Genomic DNA, 25,455 nt, shown 5'->3' with positions numbered 1-25,455 from the left:
AATAATGATGATAAATTACGATAACAAATAATCTTTTGAAAAATTCCAAATGTTAATGAAATTTTTAGTAATCAAACCTATTGCTTTATAAAGTCTTATTTATTATCTATAATACAAACAAAAAATAAAAAAAACCAATTGTTAGAACAAAAAAATGGCTTAATCTGCGTAAGGTGTTAATTCGTTGCACAAATTCTTAAAATCTTGGGGAATACGGCCTTTACATGAAGGGCAAGAATTAGAATTATGTTTTGCAATGCATTTGACGTGACATAATGCATTGCAACATGGTAATATCGAAACAAGTTCTGAGCTTTCAATTAAATTCTTGCAGAATATGCATTTATTTTGTAAAACATCATTTTCATTTTCGGATTCCTCGGCTTCCATCTTTTGTTTTTCAATAATTTCTTTTGCGATAGTTTTAGATTTCTTTTCAGAGTCATGGAATGACTGAATAACGCGGGTTAATAAGGTTTGAGCATCAACATTTGTATTCATATATTGAGATAAAAGGTGACAATTAAAATTTGATATGTTACCAGATTCAAAAGGAATATGAATATTTTTAAATGTGCGATGAAATTTATGTAAAATCAAAAATGCAAGATGAATTTTAATTATTCAAATAAAAATTATTAAAACGAATGTCTAGCCTGCGTAGCATAGTGGTTAATGTGTGCGCCTTGTAAGCGCAAGGTCGCCGGTTTAACTCCGGTCGTAGGCAAAATTTTTAAAATTATTTTGAATTTTAGGTAACCCTGAAAGACTCCATATTATATAATATATATGTTTTTATTTCTTAAATTTTAAAGTATCCGTTTCCTTAAAACTGGAGCTTACTGAGATCTTAAACTTGAAAATTCGATGCTATTGTATTTCCCAATTTCGATATTTTATCGATAAAATAAAAATTTCAGAAATATTCTTATCGAAAATTGGCTATTGATTTTTTATAAAATAGCATTATGCATTTAAGAAATGAAAAATATTGATTTGTTTCAACTCCATCTTAATTAATAAGTGAAAATATGATAATATCGTTTCAAACTATAACATAGCACTTCAAAGCTACAATATCTGATATTGCCTTAATTATTTATGCCCAATATCACTTCGAATTATATCCTGTATTTTTCAAATTGTGGAGAAAAAAAAATTGAAAAGTGGAAAAAAATTTGAACTGTGGAAAAAAAATTTGAACTGTGGAAAAAAATTGAATTGTGTACAAAATGAGTTATACATGGCACGATGGGCGCTACTTTTTTGGCGCCAGCGGCGCCGCCCGCGCCTCCGGTGGCTCCCACTGGTGGGGAGGAGACGATAGAAAAAGATATAAATTTTACTAAAAAAATTGAATTTTGGAAATTCTTTTGATTTTTTTGAATGATTTACGAAGAGATTGAACACATTTTGTACTATGAAATATCGTTATTAATAAATTTACTTCTTAAACATCTATTAAAATCGCAATTTTGAATATTTTTATGATTTTTTTTTGACCCGAATCACTTGCGCCCGCGCCCACTGGGAGGGGCGCTTGTAAAGTATTTCAAAAATCAATGTAAACATTTCAATTTTTGCTCCCACCTCCCATTGGGAGGGGGCATAATATCTTTGTAGCGTTCAAGTTCAAGTGATGAAAGTGCATAAGAAAGCTCCTTAATCATACCGATAGAAACAGCATTAGGGGCGCCAAATGGCGCTCGGTGATGTTTCCCATAAAAAGCTTAATTTCAGGTATCCATAATCATAACCTGTCAGACGCAATAATTCATTAGCACACAATCATCGTTTCTCAATCAAGAAACGAAACGCACGATTGATTATGCTGGCCATTAAATTTTCATATCAAATAATTTACTACTTCAAGAAAAATTAAAGACTATCATCAACCAAAGCTTAAAATTCTCAGTGTTTACAACTCTCATACTCCGAATATGCATATTTCCAAAATAGCATGAAAATTTTTTTCATTTGAGCTCATTTTCTTTTGTTCTATTAACTAATACATGCAGTACAAGCTTGTTATACGTATACTTAATAAGTAAGGTCTTAAGGGAAATAATAAAAAAGAATTTTGCTATTAATTATATTAAACAATATTTATTTGTAATTTCGTGATAATTATATTTCTTATTACAAAGTAAAGGTATTTGATATAATGTTTGCCTTACAAAAATGTTTCCTTTGTCTTGCCACCATAGGTATTCTATTTTGTCACTTTTTGCGCCCACCGTGCCATGTATAAAATGAGTGGAGTAGCAATTGCTTTTTTTTTCATTATGAGTTCTGACTATTCAAAACAATATGCGGATTTTATAGGGGCGCTTGAAAAGCTCTTTCACATAAAATCTAATGAACCTATCGAAGATATGTGCAGTATAATTACAAATACTTTGATTTCGAAGTATCAACTTTCAATCAATCAACTTACAAAGTTAATTCATGAGGCAATTAGATACAATTATGCATCTGGAGCGAATTACGTCAAAATACTCGAACAGATCGGGGCTGACCTAACCGGAGTTTCGGAAAAACATTTTGAAACGGAGAGTTCGATTAAATTTATAGTTATGCATGATCAAATTGATAAGTTCAAGGAATACTTAACTCAAAATTCAATATCTGGTGACATTTTTCTCGAAATTCCTAATTTCTGGTACAATGCTTATCACGATGATGAATGTTTTGCAGAGTTATCACTAATTGAAGCATGTGCCTACTTTGGATCTGTTAACATTTTTTATTTCTTGATTTCGAATCAAATCAGTTTAATAACTGAAAGGTGTCTTAGCTACTCAGTAATTGGAGGAAATCAAGACATCATCAACGAATGCTTGAAAGAAAATAAAATGGATATTGATTGTCTCAGAAGCATTATAAGATCACACAATCACGAATTACTTGAATATGTTTTAGATAGAGAGATTTTCGAGCTTGATGATTTATACGGTGAGGATTGGAAATCGGGAAAAGAAAGGAATTGTATGGGAGATGCAAATTATAGACCTATTTATAAAGATATCATCAGATTTCAAAACCTTAATGCTGTATTTCTTCTATTCAAAAGGAACAAATATTACATCTTTCCATGGGGTGCTGCATTTCCGCAAACAATAGATATTTTCAAAAACAATTCATTTTCTAACAAACATAATCACACTAAATGTGGAATTATTTATTTTGCAAGTAAATCGAAAAATTCTGATATTTGCAGATTATTACTTGAGTCATACAATCAAATTATAGTCAACAATAAACAAGATATAGATATCAATGAAAAAGATGATGATGGAAAAACCGCACTTCATATTGCAGCAAGTCACAATAGTAAAGAAACAGCCAAACTTCTTATTTCACACGGTATAAATATCAATGAAAAAGATAATGATGGAAGAACCGCTCTTCATTTTGCAGCAAGTCACAATAGTAAAGAAACAGCCAAACTTCTTATTTCGCATGGTATAAATATCAATGAAAAAGATAATAATGGACAAACCGCTCTTTTTGATGCAGCAATTAATAATAGGAAAGAAACAGCCGAAATTCTTATTTCACATGATATAGATATCAATGGAAAAGATAATAATGGGAAAACTACACTTCATTATTCAATGGAAAATAATTGTAAAGAAATAGCCGAACTTCTTATTTCACACGGTATAAATATCAATGAAAAAGATAATATGAGTAAGAACCCGATATTTGCTCTCATTTGCAGCATTAAATAATCGTAAAGAAACAGCCGAACTTCTTATTTCGCATGGTATAAATATCAATGAAAAAGATAATGATGGAAAAACCGCTCTTTTTGATGCAGCACTAGAAATATAGAGAAACAAGCCGAACTTCTTATTTCGCATGGTATAAATATCAATGAAAAAGATAATGATGGAAAAACCGCTCTTTTTGATGCAGCACTAGAAAATAGTAGAGAAACAGCCGAACTTCTTATTTCGCATGGTATAAATATCAATGAAAAAGATAATGATGGAAAAACCGCTCTTTTTGATGCAGCACTAGAAAATAGTAGAGAAACAGCCGAACTTCTTATTTCGCATGGTATAAATATCAATGAAAAAGATAATGATGGAAGAACCGCTCTTCATATTGCAGCATTTTATAATAATAGAGAAATAGCCAAACTTCTTATTTCGCATGGTATAAATATCAATGAAAAAGATAATGATGGAAAAACCGCACTTCATATTGCAGCAAGTCACAATAGTAAAGAAACAGCCAAACTTCTTATTTCGCATGGTATAAATATCAATGAAAAAGATAATGATGGAAAAACCGCTCTTCATTTTGCAGCATTTTATAATAATAGAGAAATAGCCGAAATTCTTATTTCGCATGGTATAAATATCAATGAAAAAGATAATATTGGACAAACCGCTCTTCATAAAGCAACACGTTATATAGATAAATAAACAGCCGAAATTCTTATTTAGCATGGTATAAATATCAATGAAAAAGATAATGATGGAAAAACCGCTCTTTTTGATGCAGCACTAGAAAATAGTAGAGAAACAGCCGAACTTCTTATTTCGCATGGTATAAATATCAATGAAAAAGATAATGATGGAAAAACCGCTCTTTTTGATGCAGCACTAGAAAATAGTAGAGAAACAGCCGAACTTCTTATTTCGCATGGTATAAATATCAATGAAAAAGATAATGATGGAAAAACCGCTCTTTTTGATGCAGCACTAGAAAATAGTAGAGAAACAGCCGAACTTCTTATTTCGCATGGTATAAATATCAATGAAAAAGATAATGATGGAAAAACCGCTCTTTTTGATGCAGCACTAGAAAATAGTAGAGAAACAGCCGAACTTCTTATTTCGCATGGTATAAATATCAATGAAAAAGATAATGATGGAAGAACCGCTCTTCATATTGCAGCATTTTATAATAATAGAGAAATAGCCGAAATTCTTATTTCGCATGGTATAAATATCAATGAAAAAGATAATATTGGACAAACCGCTCTTCATAAAGCAACACGTTATATAGATAAAGAAACAACCGAAATTCTTATTTAGCATGGTATAAATATCAATGAAAAAGATAATGATGGACAAACCGCTCTTTTTGAGGCAGCATTTTATAATAGTAGAGAAATAGCCGAACTTCTTATTTCGCATGGTATAAATATCAATGAAAAAGATAATGATGGAAAAACCGCTCTTTTTGATGCAGCACTAGAAAATAGTAGAGAAACAGCCGAACTTCTTATTTCGCATGGTATAAATATCAATGAAAAAGATAATGATGGACAAACCGCTCTTTTTGATGCAGCACTAGAAAATAGTAGAGAAACAGCCGAACTTCTTATTTCGCATGGTATAAATATCAATGAAAAAGATAATGATGGAAGAACCGCTCTTCATTTTGCAGCAAGTCACAATAGTAAAGAAACAGCCAAACTTCTTATTTCGCATGGTATAAATATCAATGAAAAAGATAATGATGGAAAAACCGCACTTCATATTGCAGCAAGTCACAATAGTAAAGAAACAGCCAAACTTCTTATTTCGCATGGTATAAATATCAATGAAAAAGATAATGATGGAAAAACCGCTCTTCATTTTGCAGCATTTTATAATAATAGAGAAATAGCCGAAATTCTTATTTCACATGGTATAAATATCAATGAAAAAGATAATATTGGACAAACCGCTCTTCATAAAGCAACACGTTATATAGATAAATAAACAGCCGAAATTCTTATTTAGCATGGTATAAATATCAATGAAAAAGATAATGATGGACAAACCGCTCTTTTTGAGGCAGCATTTTATAATAGTAGAGAAATAGCCGAACTTCTTATTTCACACGGTATAAATATCAATGAAAAAGATAATGATGGACAAACCGCTCTTTTTGAGGCAGCATTTTATAATAGTAGAGAAATAGCCGAACTTCTTATTTCACACGGTATAAATATCAATGAAAAAGATAATGATGGAAGAACCGCTCTTCATTTTGCAGCATTAAATAATCGTAAAGAAACAGCCGAAATTCTTATTTCGCATGGTATAAATATCAATGAAAAAGATAATGATGGAAAAACCGCTCTTCATATTGCAGCATTTTATAATAATAGAGAAATAGCCAAACTTCTTATTTCGCATGGTATAAATATCAATGAAAAAGATAATGATGGAAAAACCGCTCTTCATTTTGCAGCATTTTATAATAATAGAGAAATAGCCGAAATTCTTATTTCGCATGGTATAAATATCAATGAAAAAGATAATATTGGACAAACCGCTCTTCATAAAGCAACACGTTATATAGATAAATAAACAGCCGAAATTCTTATTTAGCATGGTATAAATATCAATGAAAAAGATAATGATGGAAAAACCGCTCTTTTTGATGCAGCACTAGAAAATAGTAGAGAAACAGCCGAACTTCTTATTTCGCATGGTATAAATATCAATGAAAAAGATAATGATGGAAAAACCGCTCTTTTTGATGCAGCACTAGAAAATAGTAGAGAAACAGCCGAACTTCTTATTTCGCATGGTATAAATATCAATGAAAAAGATAATGATGGAAAAACCGCTCTTTTTGATGCAGCACTAGAAAATAGTAGAGAAACAGCCGAACTTCTTATTTCGCATGGTATAAATATCAATGAAAAAGATAATGATGGAAAAACCGCTCTTTTTGATGCAGCATTTTAAAATAGTAGAGAAACAGCCGAACTTCTTATTTCGCATGGTATAAATATCAATGAAAAAGATAATGATGGAAAAACCGCTCTTTTTGAGGCAGCATTTTATAATAATAGAGAAATAGCCGAACTTCTTATTTCACATCGGTATAAATATCAATGAAAAAGATATATATGAGACCAACGCTACTTCAAAAAGAAACAGATAAAATATAGATAAAAAAAGAAAACAAAAAAAGAAATTAATATAAAAAAAACCCATTTACACATGAGAAAACTCTACCATAAAATAACAATACAATGAAACAAAGATTAAAACAATAGAAATGGACCAAACAAGAATCAATTTATGAAACAGGCAAGCACATTTATAATAATAGAGAGAAAAGCCGAACTTCTTATTTCGCATAGGTATATAAATACAATGAAAAAGATAATGATGGAAAAAACCGCTCTTTTATAAAAAAATGACAGCACTAGAAAAATAGTAGAAAACAGCCGAACTTCTTTATTTCGCATGGTATAAATATCAATGAAAAAGATAATGATGGAAAAACCGCTCTTTTGAGTCAGCACTAGAAAATAGTAGAGAAACAGCCGAACTTCTTATTCGCATGGTATAAATATCAATGAAAAAGATAATGATGGAAAAACCGCTCTTCATTTTGCAGCAAGTCCAATAGTAAAGAACAGCCAAAACTTCTTATTTCGCATGGTATAAATATCAATGAAAAAGATAATGATGGAAAAAACCGCTCTTCATATTGCAGCAAGTCAAATAGTAAAGAAACAGCCAAACTTCTTATTTCGCATGGTATAAATATCAATGAAAAAGAAATGATGGAAAACCGCTCTTATTTTGCAGAAGTCACAATAGTAAAGAAACAGCCGAAACTTCTTATTTCGATGGTATAAATATCAATGAAAAAGATAATATTGGACAAACCGCTCTTCATAAGGCAACACGTTATATAGATAAATAAACAGCCGAAATTCTTATTTAGCATGGTATAAATATCAATGAAAAAGATAATGATGGACAAACCGCTCTTTTTGAGGCAGCATTTTATAATAGTAGAGAAATAGCCGAACTTCTTATTTCGCATGGTATAAATATCAATGAAAAAGATAATGATGGACAAACCGCTCTTTTTGAGGCAGCATTTTATAATAGTAGAGAAATAGCCGAACTTCTTATTTCACACGGTATAAATATCAATGAAAAAGATAATGATGGAAGAACCGCTCTTCATTTTGCAGCATTAAATAATCGTAAAGAAACAGCCGAAATTCTTATTTCGCATGGTATAAATATCAATGAAAAAGATAATGATGGAAAAACCGCTCTTCATATTGCAGCATTTTATAATAATAGAGAAATAGCCGAACTTCTTATTTCGCATGGTATAAATATCAATGAAAAAGATAATGATGGAAGAACCGCTCTTCATTTTGCAGCATTTTATAATAATAGAGAAATAGCCGAAATTCTTATTTCGCATGGTATAAATATCAATGAAAAAGATAATATTGGACAAACCGCTCTTCATAAAGCAACACGTTATATAGATAAAGAAACAACCGAAATTCTTATTTAGCATGGTATAAATATCAATGAAAAAGATAATGATGGACAAACCGCTCTTTTTGAGGCAGCATTTTATAATAGTAGAGAAATAGCCGAACTTCTTATTTCGCATGGTATAAATATCAATGAAAAAGATAATGATGGACAAACCGCTCTTTTTGAGGCAGCATTTTATAATAGTAGAGAAATAGCCGAACTTCTTATTTCACACGGTATAAATATCAATGAAAAAGATAATGATGGAAGAACCGCTCTTCATTTTGCAGCATTTTATAATAATAGAGAAACAGCCGAAATTCTTATTTCGCATGGTATAAATATCAATGAAAAAGATAATGATGGACAAACCGCTCTTTTTGAGGCAGCATTTTATAATAGTAGAGAAATAGCCGAACTTCTTATTTCACACGGTATAAATATCAATGAAAAAGATAATGATGGAAAAACCGCTCTTTTTGATGCAGCACTAGAAAATAGTAGAGAAACAGCCAAACTTCTTATTTAGCATGGTATAAATATCAATGAAAAAGATAATGATGGACAAACCGCTCTTTTTGAGGCAGCATTTTATAATAGTAGAGAAATAGCCGAACTCCTTATTTCACACGGTATAAATATCAATGAAAAAGATAATGATGGAAGAACCGCTCTTCATTTTGCAGCAAGTCACAATAGTAAAGAAACAGCCAAACTTCTTATTTCGCATGGTATAAATATCAATGAAAAAGATAATGATGGAAAAACCGCACTTCATATTGCAGCAAGTCACAATAGTAAAGAAACAGCCAAACTTCTTATTTCGCATGGTATAAATATCAATGAAAAAGATAATATTGGACAAACCGCTCTTCATAAAGCAACACGTTATATAGATAAAGAAACAACCGAAATTCTTATTTAGCATGGTATAAATATCAATGAAAAAGATAATGATGGACAAACCGCTCTTTTTGAGGCAGCATTTTATAATAGTAGAGAAATAGCCGAACTTCTTATTTCGCATGGTATAAATATCAATGAAAAAGATAATGATGGAAAACGCTTTCTTTTGCAGCATTTAAATAATTAGAGAAATAGCCGAACTTCTTATTTCGCATGGTAAAATATCAATAAAAAGATAATGATGGAAAACCGCTCTTTTTGCAGCATTTATATAATAGTAGAGAAATAGCCGAAACTTCTTATTTCACACGTATAAATATCAATGAAAAAGATAATGATGGAAAAACCGCTCTTTATGCAGCATTTATATAATAGTAGAAACAGCCGAACTTCTTATTTCACATGGTATAAATATCAATGAAAAATAATGATGGAAACCGCTCTTCTTTTGCAGCATTAATAATAGTAAGAAACAGCCGAATTCTTTTCGCATGGTATAAATATCAATGAAAAAGATAATGATGGAAAACCGCTTTCATAGCAGCATAGAAATAGTAAGAGAACAGCCGAACTTCTTATTTCGCATGGTATAAATATCAATGAAAAAGATAATGATGGAAAAACGCTCTTTTTTGCAGCACTAAATAGTAGAGAAACAGCCGAACTTCTTATTTCGCATGGTATAAATATCAATGAAAAAGATAATGATGGACAACCGCTCTTTTATGCAGCACTAAATAGTAAAGAAACAGCCGAAACTTCTTATTTCGCATGGTATAAATATCAATGAAAAAGATAATGATGGAAAACCGCTTTTTTGATGCAGCATTTTATAATAAATAGAGAAATAGCCGAACTTCTTATTTCGCATGGTATAAATATCAATGAAAAAGATAATGATGGAAAAACCGCTCTCATTTTGCAGCAATAAATAGTAAAGAAAACAGCCGAACTTCTTATTTCGCATGGTATAAATATCAATGAAAAAGATAATGATGGAAAACCGCTCTTTTTGAGCAGCATTATAATAGAGAAACAGCCGAACTTCTTATTTCACATGGTATAATATCAATGAAAAAGATAATGATGGAAAACCGCTCTTCATTTGCAGCAATAATAATGTAAGAAACAGCCGAACTTCTTATTTCGCATGGTATAAATATCAATGAAAAAGATAATGATGGAAAACCGCTCTTCATTTGCAGCATTTTATAATAATAGAGAAACAGCCGAAATTCTTATTTCGCATGGTATAAATATCAATGAAAAAGATAATGATGGAAAACCGCTCTTTTTGCAGCATTTTTATAATAATAGAGAAACAGCCGAAATTCTTATTTCGCATGGTATAAATATCAATGAAAAAGATAATGATGGACAAACCGCTCTTTTTGAGGCAGCATAATAGTAGAGAAACAGCCGAACTTCTTATTTCGCATGGTATAAATATCAATGAAAAAGATAATGATGGAAAACCGCTCTTTTTGATGCAGCACTAAAATAGTAGAGAAAAGCCGAACTTCTTATTTCGCATGGTATAAATATCAATGAAAAAGATAATGATGGAAAACCGCTCTTTTGAGCAGCACTAATAATAGTAGAGAAATAGCCGAACTTCTTATTTCGCACGGTATAAATATCAATGAAAAAGATAATGATGGAAAACCGCTCTTTTTGATGCAGCACTAGAAATAGTAGAGAAACAGCCGAACTTCTTATTTCGCATGTATAAATATCAATGAAAAAGATAATGATGGAAAACCGCTCTTTTTGATGCAGCATAAATAGTAGAGAAACAGCCAAACTTCTTATTTCGCATGGTATAAATATCAATGAAAAAGATAATGATGGAAAACCGCTCTTCTTTGCAGCATATAAAATAGTAAAGAAATAGCCAAACTTCTTATTTCGCATGGTATAAATATCAATGAAAAAGATAATGATGGAAAACCGCTCTCTTCATTCAGCATTTTATAATATAGAGAAACAGCCGAAACTTCTTATTTCGCATGGTATAAATATCAATGAAAAAGATAATGATGGAAACCGCTCTTTGCAGCATTATATAGTAAGAAACAGCCGAACTTCTTATTTCGCATGGTATAAATATCAATGAAAAAGATAATGATGGACAAAACCGCTCTTTTTGAGCAGCATTTATAATAGTAGAGAAATAGCCGAACTTCTTATTTCGCATGGTATAAATATCAATGAAAAAGATAATGATGGACAAACCGCTCTTTTTGATGCAGCATTTTATAATAGTAGAGAAATAGCCGAACTTCTTATTTCGCATATATAAATATCAATGAAAAAGATAATGATGGAAAACCGCTCTCTCTTTTTGCAGCATTAAATAATACACGAAATTCTTATTTCGCATGGTATAAATATCAATGAAAAAGATAATGATGGAAAACCGCTCTTCATTTGCAGCATTATAATATAGAGAAACAGCCGAACTTCTTATTTCGCATGGTATAAATATCAATGAAAAAGATAATGATGGAAAACCGCTCTTCATTTTGCAGCATTTTATAATAATAGAGAAAACAGCCGAAATTCTTATTTCGCATGGTATAAATATCAATGAAAAAGATAATGATGGAAAACCGCTCTTTTCATGGCACATTATATAATAGTAAGAAACAGCCGAAATTCTTACATGGTATAAATATCAATGAAAAAGATAATGATGGAAAACCGCTCTTTTTGAGCAGCATTATAATAGTAGAGAAACAGCCGAACTTCTTATTTCGCATGGTATAAATATCAATGAAAAAGATAATGATGGAAAACCGCTCTTTTTGAGGCAGCATTTTATAATAGTAGAGAAATAGCCGAACTTCTTATTTCGCATGGTATAAATATCAATGAAAAAGATAATGATGGAAAACCGCTCTTCATTTTGCAGCATTTTATAATAATAGAGAAACAGCCGAAATTCTTATTTCGCATGGTATAAATATCAATGAAAAAGATAATGATGGACAAACCGCTCTTTTTGAGCAGCATTTTATAATAGTAGAGAAATAGCCGAACTTCTTATTTCACATGGTATAAATATCAATGAAAAGATAATGATGGAAAACCGCTCTTTTTGATGCAGCACTATAATAGTAGAGAAACAGCCGAACTTCTTATTTCGCATGGTATAAATATCAATGAAAAAGATAATGATGGAAAACCGCTCTTTTTGAGGCAGCATTTTATAATAGTAGAGAAATAGCCGAACTTCTTATTTACGGTATAAATATCAATGAAAAAGATAATGATGGACAAACCGCTCTTTTTGAGGCAGCATTTTATAATAGTAGAGAAATAGCCGAACTTCTTATTTCACACGGTATAAATATCAATGAAAAAGATAATGATGGAAAACCGCTCTTTTTTGCAGCATTTTATAATAATAGAGAAATAGCCGAATTCTTATTTCGCATGGTATAAATATCAATGAAAAAGATAATGATGGACAAACCGCTCTTTGACAGTTATAATAGATAAAGAAATAGCCGAACTTCTTATTTGCATGGTATAAATATCAATGAAAAAGATAATGATGGACAAACCGCTCTTTTTGAGCAGCATTTTATAATAGTAGAGAAATAGCCGAACTTCTTATTTCACATGGTATAAATATCAATGAAAAAGATAATGATGGACAAACCGCTCTTTTTGAGCAGCATTTTATAATAGTAGAGAAATAGCCGAACTTCTTATTTCGCATGGTATAAATATCAATGAAAAAGATAATGATGGAAACCGCTCTTCATTTTTGCAGCATTTTATAATAATAGAGAAATAGCCGAACTTCTTATTTCACATGGTATAAATATCAATGAAAAAGATAATGATGGACAAACCGCTCTTCATGCAGCATTTTATAATAATAGAGAAACAGCCGAAATTCTTATTTCGCATGGTATAAATATCAATGAAAAAGATAATGATGGACAAACCGCTCTTTTTGAGCAGCATTTATAATAGTAGAGAAATAGCCGAAACTTCTTATTTCGCATGGTATAAATATCAATGAAAAAGATAATGATGGACAAACCGCTCTTTTTGAGGCAGCATTTTATAATAGTAGAGAAATAGCCGAACTTCTTATTTCACACGGTATAAATATCAATGAAAAAGATAATGATGGAAAACCGCTCTTCTTTTGCAGCATTTTATAATAAGTAGAGAAACAGCCGAATTCTTATTTCACATGGTATAAATATCAATGAAAAAGATAATGATGGAAAACCGCTCTTTTTGCAGCATTTTATAATAGTAGAGAAACAGCCGAACTTCTTATTTCGCATGGTATAAATATCAATGAAAAAGATAATGATGGACAAACCGCTCTTTTTGAGCAGCATTTTATAATAGTAGAGAAATAGCCGAACTCTTATTTCACACGGTATAAATATCAATGAAAAAGATAATGATGGAAAACCGCTCTTCATTTTGCAGCATTTAATAATAGTAGAGAAACAGCCGAAATTCTTATTTCGCATGGTATAAATATCAATGAAAAAGATAATGATGGACAAACCGCTTCTTTTTGAGGCAGCATTTATAATAGTAGAGAAATAGCCGAACTTCTTATTTCACACGGTATAAATATCAATGAAAAAGATAATGATGGAAGAACCGCTCTTCATTTTGCAGCATTAAATAATCGTAAAGAAACAGCCGAAATTCTTATTTCGCATGGTATAAATATCAATGAAAAAGATAATGATGGAAAAACCGCTCTTTTTGATGCAGCATAGAAAATAAGTAGAGAAACAGCCGAACTTCTTATTTCGCATGGTATAAATATCAATGAAAAAGATAATGATGGAAAACCGCTCTTTTTGATGCAGCATAAAATAGTAAGAAACAGCCGAACTTCTTATTTCGCATGGTATAAATATCAATGAAAAAGATAATGATGGAAAACCGCTCTTTTTGATGCAGCACTAAAAATAGTAGAGAAACAGCCGAACTTCTTATTTCGCATGGTATAAATATCAATGAAAAAGATAATGATGGAAAACCGCTCTTTTTGATGCAGCACTAGAAAATAGTAGAGAAACAGCCGAACTTCTTATTTCGCATGGTATAAATATCAATGAAAAAGATAATGATGGAAAACCGCTCTTCATTTGCAGCATTTTATAATAATAGAGAAATAGCCGAAACTTCTTATTTCGCATGGTATAAATATCAATGAAAAAGATAATGATGGAAAACCGCTTCTTCATAGCAGCATTATATAGATAAAGAAACAGCCGAAATTCTTATTTAGCATGGTATAAATATCAATGAAAAAGATAATGATGGAAGAACCGCTCTTCATTTTGCAGCATTAAATAATCGTAAAGAAACAGCCGAACTTCTTATTTCGCATGGTATAAATATCAATGAAAAAGATAATGATGGAAAAACCGCTCTTTTTGATGCAGCATTTTATAATAGTAGAGAAATAGCCGAACTTCTTATTTCACACGGTATAAATATCAATGAAAAAGATAATGATGGACAAACCGCTCTTTTTGAGGCAGCATTTTATAATAGTAGAGAAATAGCCGAACTTCTTATTTCACACGGTATAAATATCAATGAAAAAGATAATGATGGAAGAACCGCTCTTCATTTTGCAGCATTAAATAATCGTAAAGAAACAGCCGAAATTCTTATTTCGCATGGTATAAATATCAATGAAAAAGATAATGATGGAAAAACCGCTCTTTTTGATGCAGCAATAGAAAATAGTAGAGAAACAGCCGAACTTCTTATTTCGCATGGTATAAATATCAATGAAAAAGATAATGATGGAAAAACCGCTCTTTTTGATGCAGCACTAGAAAATAGTAGAGAAACAGCCGAACTTCTTATTTCGCATGGTATAAATATCAATGAAAAAGATAATGATGGACAAACCGCTCTTTTTGATGCAGCACTAGAAAATAGTAGAGAAACAGCCGAACTTCTTATTTCGCATGGTATAAATATCAATGAAAAAGATAATGATGGAAGAACCGCTCTTCATATTGCAGCATTTTATAATAATAGAGAAATAGCCAAACTTCTTATTTCACACGGTATAAATATCAATGAAAAAGATAATGATGGAAGAACCGCTCTTCATTTTGCAGCAAGTCACAATAGTAAAGAAACAGCCAAACTTCTTATTTCGCATGGTATAAATATCAATGAAAAAGATAATAATGGACAAACCGCTCTTTTTGATGCAGCAATTAATAATAGGAAAGAAACAGCCGAAATTCTTATTTCACATGATATAGATATCAATGGAAAAGATAATGATGGAAAACCGCTCTTTTTGATGCAGCACTAGAAATAGTAGAGAAACAGCCGAACTTCTTATTTCGCATGGTATAAATATCAATGAAAAAGATAATGATGGAAAACCGCTCTTTTTGCAGCATTTTATAATATAGAGAAATAGCCGAACTTCTTATTTCGCATGGTATAAATATCAATGAAAAAGATAATGATGGAAAAACCGCTCTTCATGCAGCATTATATAAGTAAGAACAGCCGAATTCTTATTTCGCATGGTATAAATATCAATGAAAAAGATAATGATGGAAAACCGCTCTTTTTGCAGCACTAGAAAATAGTAGAGAAACAGCCGAACTTCTTATTTCGCATGGTATAAATATCAATGAAAAAGATAATGATGGAAAACCGCTCTTTTTGATGCAGCACTAGAAAATAGTAGAGAAACAGCCGAACTTCTTATTTCGCATGGTATAAATATCAATGAAAAAGATAATGATGGAAAAACCGCTCTTTTGATGCAGCACTAGAAAATAGTAGAGAAACAGCCGAACTTCTTATTTCGCATGGTATAAATATCAATGAAAAAGATAATGATGGAAAACCGCTCTTTTTTGCAGCATTTTATAATAATAGAGAAATAGCCGAACTTCTTATTTCGCATGGTATAAATATCAATGAAAAAGATAATGATGGAAAACCGCTCTTCATTGCAGCATTTTATAATAATAGAGAAACAGCCAAACTTCTTATTTCGCATGGTATAAATATCAATGAAAAAGATAATGATGGAAAAACCGCTCTTTTTGATGCAGCATTTTATAATAGTAGAGAAACAGCCGAACTTCTTATTTCGCATGGTATAAATATCAATGAAAAAGATAATGATGGAAAACCGCTCTTTTTGATGCAGCATTTTAGAATAATAGTAGAGAAATAGCCGAACTTCTTATTTCGCATGGTATAAATATCAATGAAAAAGATAATGATGGAAAACCGCTCTTTTTGATGCAGCACTAGAAAATAGTAGAGAAACAGCCGAACTTCTTATTTAGCATGGTATAAATATCAATGAAAAAGATAATGATGGAAAACCGCTCTTTTTTGCAGCATTATAATAGTAGAGAAAGCCGAACTTCTTATTTCGCATGGTATAAATATCAATGAAAAAGATAATGATGGAAAACCGCTCTTTTTGAGCAGCATTTTATAATAATAGAGAAACAGCCGAACTTCTTATTTCGCATGGTATAAATATCAATGAAAAAGATAATGATGGAAAACCGCTCTTCATTTTGCAGCATTAAATAATAGTAAAGAAACAGCCGAACTTCTTATTTCGCATGGTATAAATATCAATGAAAAAGATAATGATGGAAAACCGCTCTTCATGCAGCATTTATATAGATAATAAAACAGCCGAAATTCTTATTTAGCATGGTATAAATATCAATGAAAAAGATAATGATGGAAAACCGCTCTTTTTGAGCAGCATTTTATAATAGTAGAGAAATAGCCGAACTTCTTATTTCACATGGTATAAATATCAATGAAAAAGATAATGATGGACAAACCGCTCTTTTTGAGCAGCATTTTATAATAGTAGAGAAATAGCCGAACTTCTTATTTCACATGGTATAAATATCAATGAAAAAGATAATGATGGAAAACCGCTCTTTTTGCAGCATTTTATAATATAGAGAAATAGCCGAACTTCTTATTTCACATGGTATAAATATCAATGAAAAAGATAATGATGGAAAACCGCTCTTTTGCAGCATTTTATAATAAAGAAACAGCCGAAATTCTTATTTAGCATGGTATAAATATCAATGAAAAAGATAATGATGGACAAACCGCTCTTTTTGAGCAGCATTTTATAATAGTAGAGAAATAGCCGAACTTCTTATTTCACATGGTATAAATATCAATGAAAAAGATAATGATGGAAAAACCGCTCTTTTGAGCAGCATTTTATAATAGTAGAGAAACAGCCGAACTTCTTATTTCGCATGGTATAAATATCAATGAAAAAGATAATGATGGGAAAACCGCTCTTCATTTTGCAGCATTTTATAATAATAGAGAAACAGCCGAATTCTTATTTCGCATGGTATAAATATCAATGAAAAAGATAATGATGGAAAACCGCTCTTTTTGAGCAGCATTTTATAATAATAGAGAAATAGCCGAACTTCTTATTTCACATGGTATAAATATCAATGAAAAAGATAATGATGGAAAACCGCTCTTCATTTTGCAGCATTATAATAAATAGAGAAACAGCCGAAATTCTTATTTCGCATGGTATAAATATCAATGAAAAAGATAATGATGGACAAACCGCTCTTTTTGATTGCAGCTTTATAATAATAGAGAAATAGCCGAACTTCTTATTTCGCATGGTATAAATATCAATGAAAAAGATAATGATGGAAAACCGCTCTTCATTTGCAGCATTTTATAATAGTAAGAGAAACAGCCGAACTTCTTATTTCATGGTATAAATATCAATGAAAAAGATAATGATGGAAAACCGCTCTTTTTGATGCAGCACTATAAAATAGTAGAGAAACAGCCGAACTTCTTATTTCGCATGGTATAAATATCAATGAAAAAGATAATGATGGAAAACCGCTCTTTTTGATGCAGCATTTAGAAAATAGTAGAGAAACAGCCGAACTTCTTATTTCGCATGGTATAAATATCAATGAAAAAGATAATGATGGAAAAACCGCTCTTTTTTGCAGCATTTTATAATAATAGAGAAATAGCCGAAACTTCTTATTTCGCATGGTATAAATATCAATGAAAAAGATAATGATGGACAAACCGCTCTTCATGCAAGCACGTTATATAGTAAAGAAACAGCCGAAATTCTTATTTAGCATGGTATAAATATCAATGAAAAAGATAATGATGGAAAAACCGCTCTTTTTTGCAGCATTAATAATAGTAAAGAAACAGCCGAACTTCTTATTTCGCATGGTATAAATATCAATGAAAAAGATAATGATGGAAAAACCGCTCTTTTTGATGCAGCACTAGAAAATAGTAGAGAAACAGCCGAACTTCTTATTTCGCATGGTATAAATATCAATGAAAAAGATAATGATGGACAAACCGCTCTTTTTGAGGCAGCATTTTATAATAGTAGAGAAATAGCCGAACTTCTTATTTCGCATGGTATAAATATCAATGAAAAAGATAATGATGGACAAACCGCTCTTTTTGAGGCAGCATTTTATAATAGTAGAGAAATAGCCGAACTTCTTATTTCACACGGTATAAATATCAATGAAAAAGATAATGATGGACAAACCGCTCTTTTTGAGGCAGCATTTTATAATAGTAGAGAAATAGCCGAACTTCTTATTTCACACGGTATAAATATCAATGAAAAAGATAATGATGGAAGAACCGCTCTTCATTTTGCAGCATTTTATAATGTAAAGAAACAGCCGAACTTCTTATTTCGCATGGTATAAATATCAATGAAAAAGATAATGATGGAAAAACCGCTCTTTTTGATGCAGCACTAGAAAATAGTAGAGAAACAGCCGAACTTCTTATTTCGCATGGTATAAATATCAATGAAAAAGATAATGATGGAAAACCGCTCTTTTTGATGCAGCACTAGAAAATAGTAGAGAAACAGCCGAACTTCTTATTTCGCATGGTATAAATATCAATGAAAAAGATAATGATGGAAGAACCGCTCTTCATTTTGCAGCATTTTATAATAATAGAGAAACAGCCGAACTTCTTATTTCGCATGGTATAAATATCAATGAAAAAGATAATGATGGAAAAACCGCTCTTTTTGATGCAGCACTAGAAAATAGTAGAGAAACAGCCAAACTTCTTATTTCGCATGGTATAAATATCAATGAAAAAGATAATGATGGAAAAACCGCTCTTTTTGATGCAGCACTAGAAAATAGTAGAGAAACAGCCGAACTTCTTATTTCGCATGGTATAAATATCAATGAAAAAGATAATGATGGAAAAACCGCTCTTTTTGATGCAGCACTAGAAAATAGTAGAGAAACAGCCGAACTTCTTATTTCGCATGGTATAAATATCAATGAAAAAGATAATGATGGAAAAACCGCTCTTTTTGATGCAGCACTAGAAAATAGTAGAGAAACAGCCGAACTTCTTATTTCGCATGGTATAAATATCAATGAAAAAGATAATGATGGAAAAACCGCTCTTTTTGATGCAGCACTAGAAAATAGTAGAGAAACAGCCGAACTTCTTATTTCGCATGGTATAAATATCAATGAAAAAGATAATGATGGAAGAACCGCTCTTCATATTGCAGCATTTTATATAATAGAGAAATAGCCGAAATTCTTATTTCGCATGGTATAAATATCAATGAAAAAGATAATGATGGAAAACCGCTCTTCATGCAGCATTTATATAATAAAGAAACAGCCGAAATTCTTATTTAGCATGGTATAAATATCAATGAAAAAGATAATGATGGAAAACCGCTCTTCATTTGCAGCATTATAATAGTAAAGAAACAGCCGAACTTCTTATTTCGCATGGTATAAATATCAATGAAAAAGATAATGATGGAAAACCGCTCTTTTTGAGCAGCACTAGAAAATAGTAGAGAAACAGCCGAACTTCTTATTTAGCATGGTATAAATATCAATGAAAAAGATAATGATGGACAAACCGCTCTTTTTGAGCAGCATTTTATAATAGAGAAATAGCCGAACTTCTTATTTCACATGGTATAAATATCAATGAAAAAGATAATGATGGACAAAACCGCTCTTTTTGAGGCAGCATTTATAATAGTAGAGAAATAGCCGAACTTCTTATTTCACACGGTATAAATATCAATGAAAAAGATAATGATGGAAAAACCGCTCTTCATTTTGCAGCATTAAATAGTAGAGAAACAGCCGAACTTCTTATTTCGCATGGTATAAATATCAATGAAAAAGATAATGATGGAAAACCGCTCTTTTGATGCAGCTAGAAAATAGTAGAGAAACAGCCGAACTTCTTATTTCGCATGGTATAAATATCAATGAAAAAGATAATGATGGAAAAACCGCTCTTTTTGATGCAGCACTAGAAAATAGTAGAGAAACAGCCGAACTTCTTATTTCGCATGGTATAAATATCAATGAAAAAGATAATGATGGAAAAACCGCTCTTTTTGAGGCAGCATTTTATAATATAGAGAAATAGCCAAACTTCTTAATTCGCATGGTATAAATATCAATGAAAAAGATAATGATGGAAAAACCGCTCTTTTTGATGCAGCACTAGAAAATAGTAGAGAAACAGCCGAACTTCTTATTTCGCATGGTATAAATATCAATGAAAAAGATAATGATGGAAAAACCGCTCTTTTTGATGCAGCACTAGAAAATAGTAGAGAAACAGCCGAACTTCTTATTTCGCATGGTATAAATATCAATGAAAAAGATAATGATGGAAAAACCGCTCTTTTTGATGCAGCACTAGAAAATAGTAGAGAAACAGCCGAACTTCTTATTTCGCATGGTATAAATATCAATGAAAAAGATAATGATGGAAAAACCGCTCTTTTTGATGCAGCACTAGAAAATAGTAGAGAAACAGCCGAACTTCTTATTTCGCATGGTATAAATATCAATGAAAAAGATAATATTGGACAAACCGCTCTTCATAAAGCAACACGTTATATAGATAAATAAACAGCCGAAATTCTTATTTAGCATGGTATAAATATCAATGAAAAAGATAATGATGGAAGAACCGCTCTTCATTTTGCAGCATTAAATAATCGTAAAGAAACAGCCGAACTTCTTATTTCGCATGGTATAAATATCAATGAAAAAGATAATGATGGAAAAACCGCTCTTTTTGATGCAGCACTAGAAAATAGTAGAGAAACAGCCAAACTTCTTATTTAGCATGGTATAAATATCAATGAAAAAGATAATGATGGACAAACCGCTCTTTTTGAGGCAGCATTTTATAATAGTAGAGAAATAGCCGAACTTCTTATTTCACATGGTATAAATATCAATGAAAAAGATAATGATGGACAAACCGCTCTTTTTGAGGCAGCATTTTATAATAGTAGAGAAATAGCCGAACTTCTTATTTCACACGGTATAAATATCAATGAAAAAGATAATGATGGAAGAACCGCTCTTCATTTTGCAGCATTATAATAGTAGAAACAGCCGAACTTCTTATTTCGCATGGTATAAATATCAATGAAAAAGATAATGATGGAAAACCGCTCTTTTTGATGCAGCACTAAAAATAGTAGAGAAACAGCCGAACTTCTTATTTCGCATGGTATAAATATCAATGAAAAAGATAATGATGGAAAACCGCTCTTTTTGATGCAGCACTAGAAAATAGTAGAGAAACAGCCGAACTTCTTATTTCGCATGGTATAAATATCAATGAAAAAGATAATGATGGAAGAAAACCGCTCTTCATATTGCAGCATTTTATAATAAAGAGAAATAGCCGAAATTCTTATTTCGCATGGTATAAATATCAATGAAAAAGATAATGATGGAAAACCGCTCTTCATAGCACACGTTATATAGATAAGAAACAGCCGAAATTCTTATTTAGCATGGTATAAATATCAATGAAAAAGATAATGATGGAAAACCGCTCTTTTTGATGCAGCACTAGAAAATAGTAGAGAAACAGCCGAACTTCTTATTTCGCATGGTATAAATATCAATGAAAAAGATAATGATGGAAAAACCGCTCTTTTTGATGCAGCACTAGAAAATAGTAGAGAAACAGCCGAACTTCTTATTTCGCATGGTATAAATATCAATGAAAAAGATAATGATGGAAAAACCGCTCTTTTTGATGCAGCACTAGAAAATAGTAGAGAAACAGCCGAACTTCTTATTTCGCATGGTATAAATATCAATGAAAAAGATAATGATGGAAAACCGCTCTTCATATTGCAGCATTTTATAATAATAGAGAAATAGCCAAACTTCTTATTTCGCATGGTATAAATATCAATGAAAAAGATAATGATGGAAGAACCGCTCTTCATATTGCAGCATTTTATAATAATAGAGAAATAGCCAAACTTCTTATTTCGCATGGTATAAATATCAATGAAAAAGATAATGATGGAAAAACCGCTCTTTTTGATGCAGCACTAGAAAATAGTAGAGAAACAGCCGAACTTCTTATTTCGCATGGTATAAATATCAATGAAAAAGATAATGATGGAAAAACCGCTCTTTTTGATGCAGCACTAGAAAATAGTAGAGAAACAGCCGAACTTCTTATTTCGCATGGTATAAATATCAATGAAAAAGATAATGATGGAAAAACCGCTCTTTTTGATGCAGCACTAGAAAATAGTAGAGAAACAGCCGAACTTCTTATTTCGCATGGTATAAATATCAATGAAAAAGATAATGATGGACAAACCGCTCTTTTTGATGCAGCACTAGAAAATAGTAGAGAAACAGCCGAACTTCTTATTTCGCATGGTATAAATATCAATGAAAAAGATAATATTGGACAAACCGCTCTTCATAAAGCAACACGTTATATAGATAAAGAAACAACCGAAATTCTTATTTAGCATGGTATAAATATCAATGAAAAAGATAATGATGGACAAACCGCTCTTCATATTGCAGCATTTTATAATAATAGAGAAATAGCCGAACTTCTTATTTCACACGGTATAAATATCAATGAAAAAGATAATGATGGAAGAACCGCTCTTCATTTTGCAGCATTAAATAATCGTAAAGAAACAGCCGAACTTCTTATTTCGCATGGTATAAATATCAATGAAAAAGATAATGATGGAAAAACCGCTCTTTTTGATGCAGCACTAGAAAATAGTAGAGAAACAGCCGAACTTCTTATTTCGCATGGTATAAATATCAATGAAAAAGATAATGATGGAAAAACCGCTCTTTTTGATGCAGCACTAGAAAATAGTAGAGAAACAGCCGAACTTCTTATTTCGCATGGTATAAATATCAATGAAAAAGATAATGATGGAAGAACCGCTCTTCATATTGCAGCATTTTATAATAATAGAGAAATAGCCGAACTTCTTATTTCGCATGGTATAAATATCAATGAAAAAGATAATATTGGACAAACCGCTCTTCATAAAGCAACACGTTATATAGATAAAGAAACAACCGAAATTCTTATTTAGCATGGTATAAATATCAATGAAAAAGATAATGATGGACAAACCGCTCTTCATATTGCAGCATTTTATAATAATAGAGAAATAGCCGAAATTCTTATTTCGCATGGTATAAATATCAATGAAAAAAATAATGATGGAAAAACCGCTCTTCATTTTGCAGCATTAAATAATCGTAAAGAAACAGCCGAACTTCTTATTTCGCATGGTATAAATATCAATGACATAAGAAAATTCTATTAAATAATCAACATCTGATTATTAACTTTGTTCCTCATCTGACAAAGGCTATAATGAAATATTTAAAACAATCTTTTGATTATTTGACTGATAATATACATCTCATTTTTATTTTTCCTTATTGATATTTTGTACCTATCCTCGAATCAACTTAAAAATTTATGATGTTCGGATCTTGACAAAATCAGAGAGTTAATGAAAACAGTCCAAATCGTTGTAACTTGCAAATTCTCTGTTGGTCTGTCGAAATAAGACTCAAAGATCTGCGATAACAACTGGTTCCTTTTTTTTATTTATTTTATTTTATTTTGATATCAATAAAGAAATATTTTGAAATTCGCTCATAGACATCTATTATTTTCAATACCAAGCAAATAAAAACCATGCTTAGAGGGATGTATGTTATTGTATATATAACACAATTATGAACTATCTAACACAAAGAATTCTTTCAAACCTTCTCTGTCTAGGAGAGTGGTTTAGACTTTTTGATTCTCAAGTAATGTGCAAACATCCTCATGGATGAGGAAATGTGAATATTGAAGTCTGTTCTCTTTGGCAGCCATATATGTAATTATTAAATCTCTAAAACGAACTGATAAGTTTTCCAAGTATAAAATCTTTAACCATGGGTTTTTAATGTCAGGGAAATCGAAGTTTGCAATGATTTTACTTCAAAATTGCCGAGTATTAAATTATCAAATAGAACTGGAGAGATGAACTCTTTGGCCTATATCAAACCCTGAAAACTAAGATCAAAACACAAACATACTAGAGATTGTTAAAAAAGAGAAGAGACAAGTTGTTTGATATCCTCGAATGGAATTAAAGCGAAAGCAAACATAATTGAAATTATGATTGTTACATTATCTTCAATAGTTGTCCAATCAGAAATATTTAACATCATTATAATGACATCAAGCAACTAAACATGGAAGTATTCATTTGATATAGAATTCTTATGTCGTCAAATATTTGGCACTACTTCAGACAGAGACTTAAGACTTTTTCATAACAAACGAGAGGTTCGTGGAAAAAATATATTTATATTTACAATTTTCATATCAAACTAAGATTTTGGTTGGTAAATCATTATTTAAATCTGATCCAAACTAAATCATTCTATTGAATATTTCATTTCTCGAAACTGATGTCTTATGATTTGGAGAAAACTATAAAGATTATAAACAAATAGATATTTTTATGATATGAATTAATCTTTTTACTACTTAGCCTGAATAGATAAAAGTTTACGATTTCTCCATGATTTTTATTTTAAAAATTTAGATTATTTAATTCATTTTCAATAAATAGTAAATTTATACTATTTAAAGTTAGTTTGAATTGAAAATCCAATGTAATGAAATTTGATATCTTTTGCCGATCGTAATAATGCACTCTACATGAAGCATATACTATATCTATTGGGATATAATATCAGACATCTGATATAAAAAATTTTCCTATACTCTACTCTCTGTTTTTCAAAATTCACCCTTTTTAATTGCCTATAATCATATTACTAAATTAAAAATTGAAGGCTCAGAATATTGAATACACCTTTCAACCCATTGACGAAAATTTTCAATT

General features: G+C 30.9%; 7 protein-coding genes, 1 non-coding gene and 9 pseudogenes across 17 annotated transcripts; 16 read left to right on the top strand and 1 right to left on the bottom strand.

The window, feature by feature from the left end:
• Positions 1 to 159: 159 nt before the first annotated feature.
• On the bottom strand, positions 160 to 501 carry TVAGG3_0553360 (zinc finger, RING/FYVE/PHD-type domain-containing protein; the record flags this gene model as incomplete). Its single annotated transcript, XM_001309790.1, has 1 exon — positions 160 to 501. The coding sequence occupies one exon, from the start codon at positions 499 to 501 to the stop codon at positions 160 to 162; it is 342 nt and encodes a 113-aa protein (XP_001309791.1).
• Positions 502 to 654: 153 nt separating this feature from the next.
• TVAGG3_0553350 lies at positions 655 to 727 on the top strand. The gene has a single exon. It is a non-coding gene; the product is annotated as a tRNA-Thr (tRNA).
• Positions 728 to 2,285: 1,558 nt separating this feature from the next.
• Positions 2,286 to 4,436, top strand: TVAGG3_0553340 (annotated as a pseudogene). The gene has a single exon. A coding segment is annotated over exon 1 (2,151 nt).
• A 393-nt stretch (positions 4,437 to 4,829) lies between these two features.
• TVAGG3_0553330 (cyclin-dependent kinase inhibitor 2C-related family) lies at positions 4,830 to 5,051 on the top strand (the record flags this gene model as incomplete). The annotated part of the gene is made up of 1 exon (XM_001280398.2): positions 4,830 to 5,051. A coding segment is annotated over one exon (222 nt), but the record flags the coding sequence as incomplete, so codon positions are not given.
• Positions 5,052 to 5,472: 421 nt separating this feature from the next.
• TVAGG3_0553320 (cyclin-dependent kinase inhibitor 2C-related family) lies at positions 5,473 to 5,723 on the top strand (the record flags this gene model as incomplete). The annotated part of the gene is made up of 1 exon (XM_051238220.1): positions 5,475 to 5,723. A coding segment is annotated over one exon (249 nt), but the record flags the coding sequence as incomplete, so codon positions are not given.
• A 178-nt stretch (positions 5,724 to 5,901) lies between these two features.
• TVAGG3_0553310 (cyclin-dependent kinase inhibitor 2C-related family) lies at positions 5,902 to 6,317 on the top strand (the record flags this gene model as incomplete). The annotated part of the gene is made up of 1 exon (XM_001281778.2): positions 5,904 to 6,317. A coding segment is annotated over one exon (414 nt), but the record flags the coding sequence as incomplete, so codon positions are not given.
• A 145-nt stretch (positions 6,318 to 6,462) lies between these two features.
• On the top strand, positions 6,463 to 6,706 carry TVAGG3_0553300 (annotated as a pseudogene). Its single transcript has one exon. A coding segment is annotated over exon 1 (244 nt).
• Positions 6,707 to 8,129: 1,423 nt separating this feature from the next.
• Positions 8,130 to 8,289, top strand: TVAGG3_0553290 (cyclin-dependent kinase inhibitor 2C-related family; the record flags this gene model as incomplete). The annotated part of the gene is made up of 1 exon (XM_001284979.2): positions 8,131 to 8,289. A coding segment is annotated over one exon (159 nt), but the record flags the coding sequence as incomplete, so codon positions are not given.
• A 198-nt stretch (positions 8,290 to 8,487) lies between these two features.
• TVAGG3_0553280 (cyclin-dependent kinase inhibitor 2C-related family) lies at positions 8,488 to 8,784 on the top strand (the record flags this gene model as incomplete). The annotated part of the gene is made up of 1 exon (XM_051238219.1): positions 8,488 to 8,784. A coding segment is annotated over one exon (297 nt), but the record flags the coding sequence as incomplete, so codon positions are not given.
• A 269-nt stretch (positions 8,785 to 9,053) lies between these two features.
• TVAGG3_0553270 (Ankyrin repeat family) lies at positions 9,054 to 9,180 on the top strand (the record flags this gene model as incomplete). Its single annotated transcript, XM_051238218.1, has 1 exon — positions 9,055 to 9,180. A coding segment is annotated over one exon (126 nt), but the record flags the coding sequence as incomplete, so codon positions are not given.
• A 3,129-nt stretch (positions 9,181 to 12,309) lies between these two features.
• TVAGG3_0553260 lies at positions 12,310 to 12,669 on the top strand (annotated as a pseudogene). The gene has a single exon. A coding segment is annotated over exon 1 (360 nt).
• A 508-nt stretch (positions 12,670 to 13,177) lies between these two features.
• Positions 13,178 to 13,861, top strand: TVAGG3_0553250 (annotated as a pseudogene). The gene has a single exon. A coding segment is annotated over exon 1 (684 nt).
• A 2,419-nt stretch (positions 13,862 to 16,280) lies between these two features.
• On the top strand, positions 16,281 to 16,495 carry TVAGG3_0553240 (annotated as a pseudogene). Its single transcript has one exon. A coding segment is annotated over exon 1 (215 nt).
• Positions 16,496 to 17,256: 761 nt separating this feature from the next.
• Positions 17,257 to 18,307, top strand: TVAGG3_0553230 (annotated as a pseudogene). Its single transcript has one exon. A coding segment is annotated over exon 1 (1,051 nt).
• A 611-nt stretch (positions 18,308 to 18,918) lies between these two features.
• Positions 18,919 to 19,879, top strand: TVAGG3_0553220 (annotated as a pseudogene). Its single transcript has one exon. A coding segment is annotated over exon 1 (961 nt).
• A 1,711-nt stretch (positions 19,880 to 21,590) lies between these two features.
• On the top strand, positions 21,591 to 21,991 carry TVAGG3_0553210 (annotated as a pseudogene). Its single transcript has one exon. A coding segment is annotated over exon 1 (401 nt).
• A 1,177-nt stretch (positions 21,992 to 23,168) lies between these two features.
• TVAGG3_0553200 lies at positions 23,169 to 23,631 on the top strand (annotated as a pseudogene). The gene has a single exon: positions 23,169 to 23,630. A coding segment is annotated over exon 1 (462 nt).
• The last annotated feature ends 1,824 nt before the right edge of the window (positions 23,632 to 25,455 follow it).

Source organism: Trichomonas vaginalis, chromosome II (assembly GCF_026262505.1).
Source record: "Trichomonas vaginalis G3 chromosome II, whole genome shotgun sequence".
NCBI classification, from domain to species: Eukaryota; Parabasalia; order Trichomonadida; family Trichomonadidae; genus Trichomonas; species Trichomonas vaginalis.
This window is presented reverse-complemented; position numbering and strand designations above follow the sequence as displayed.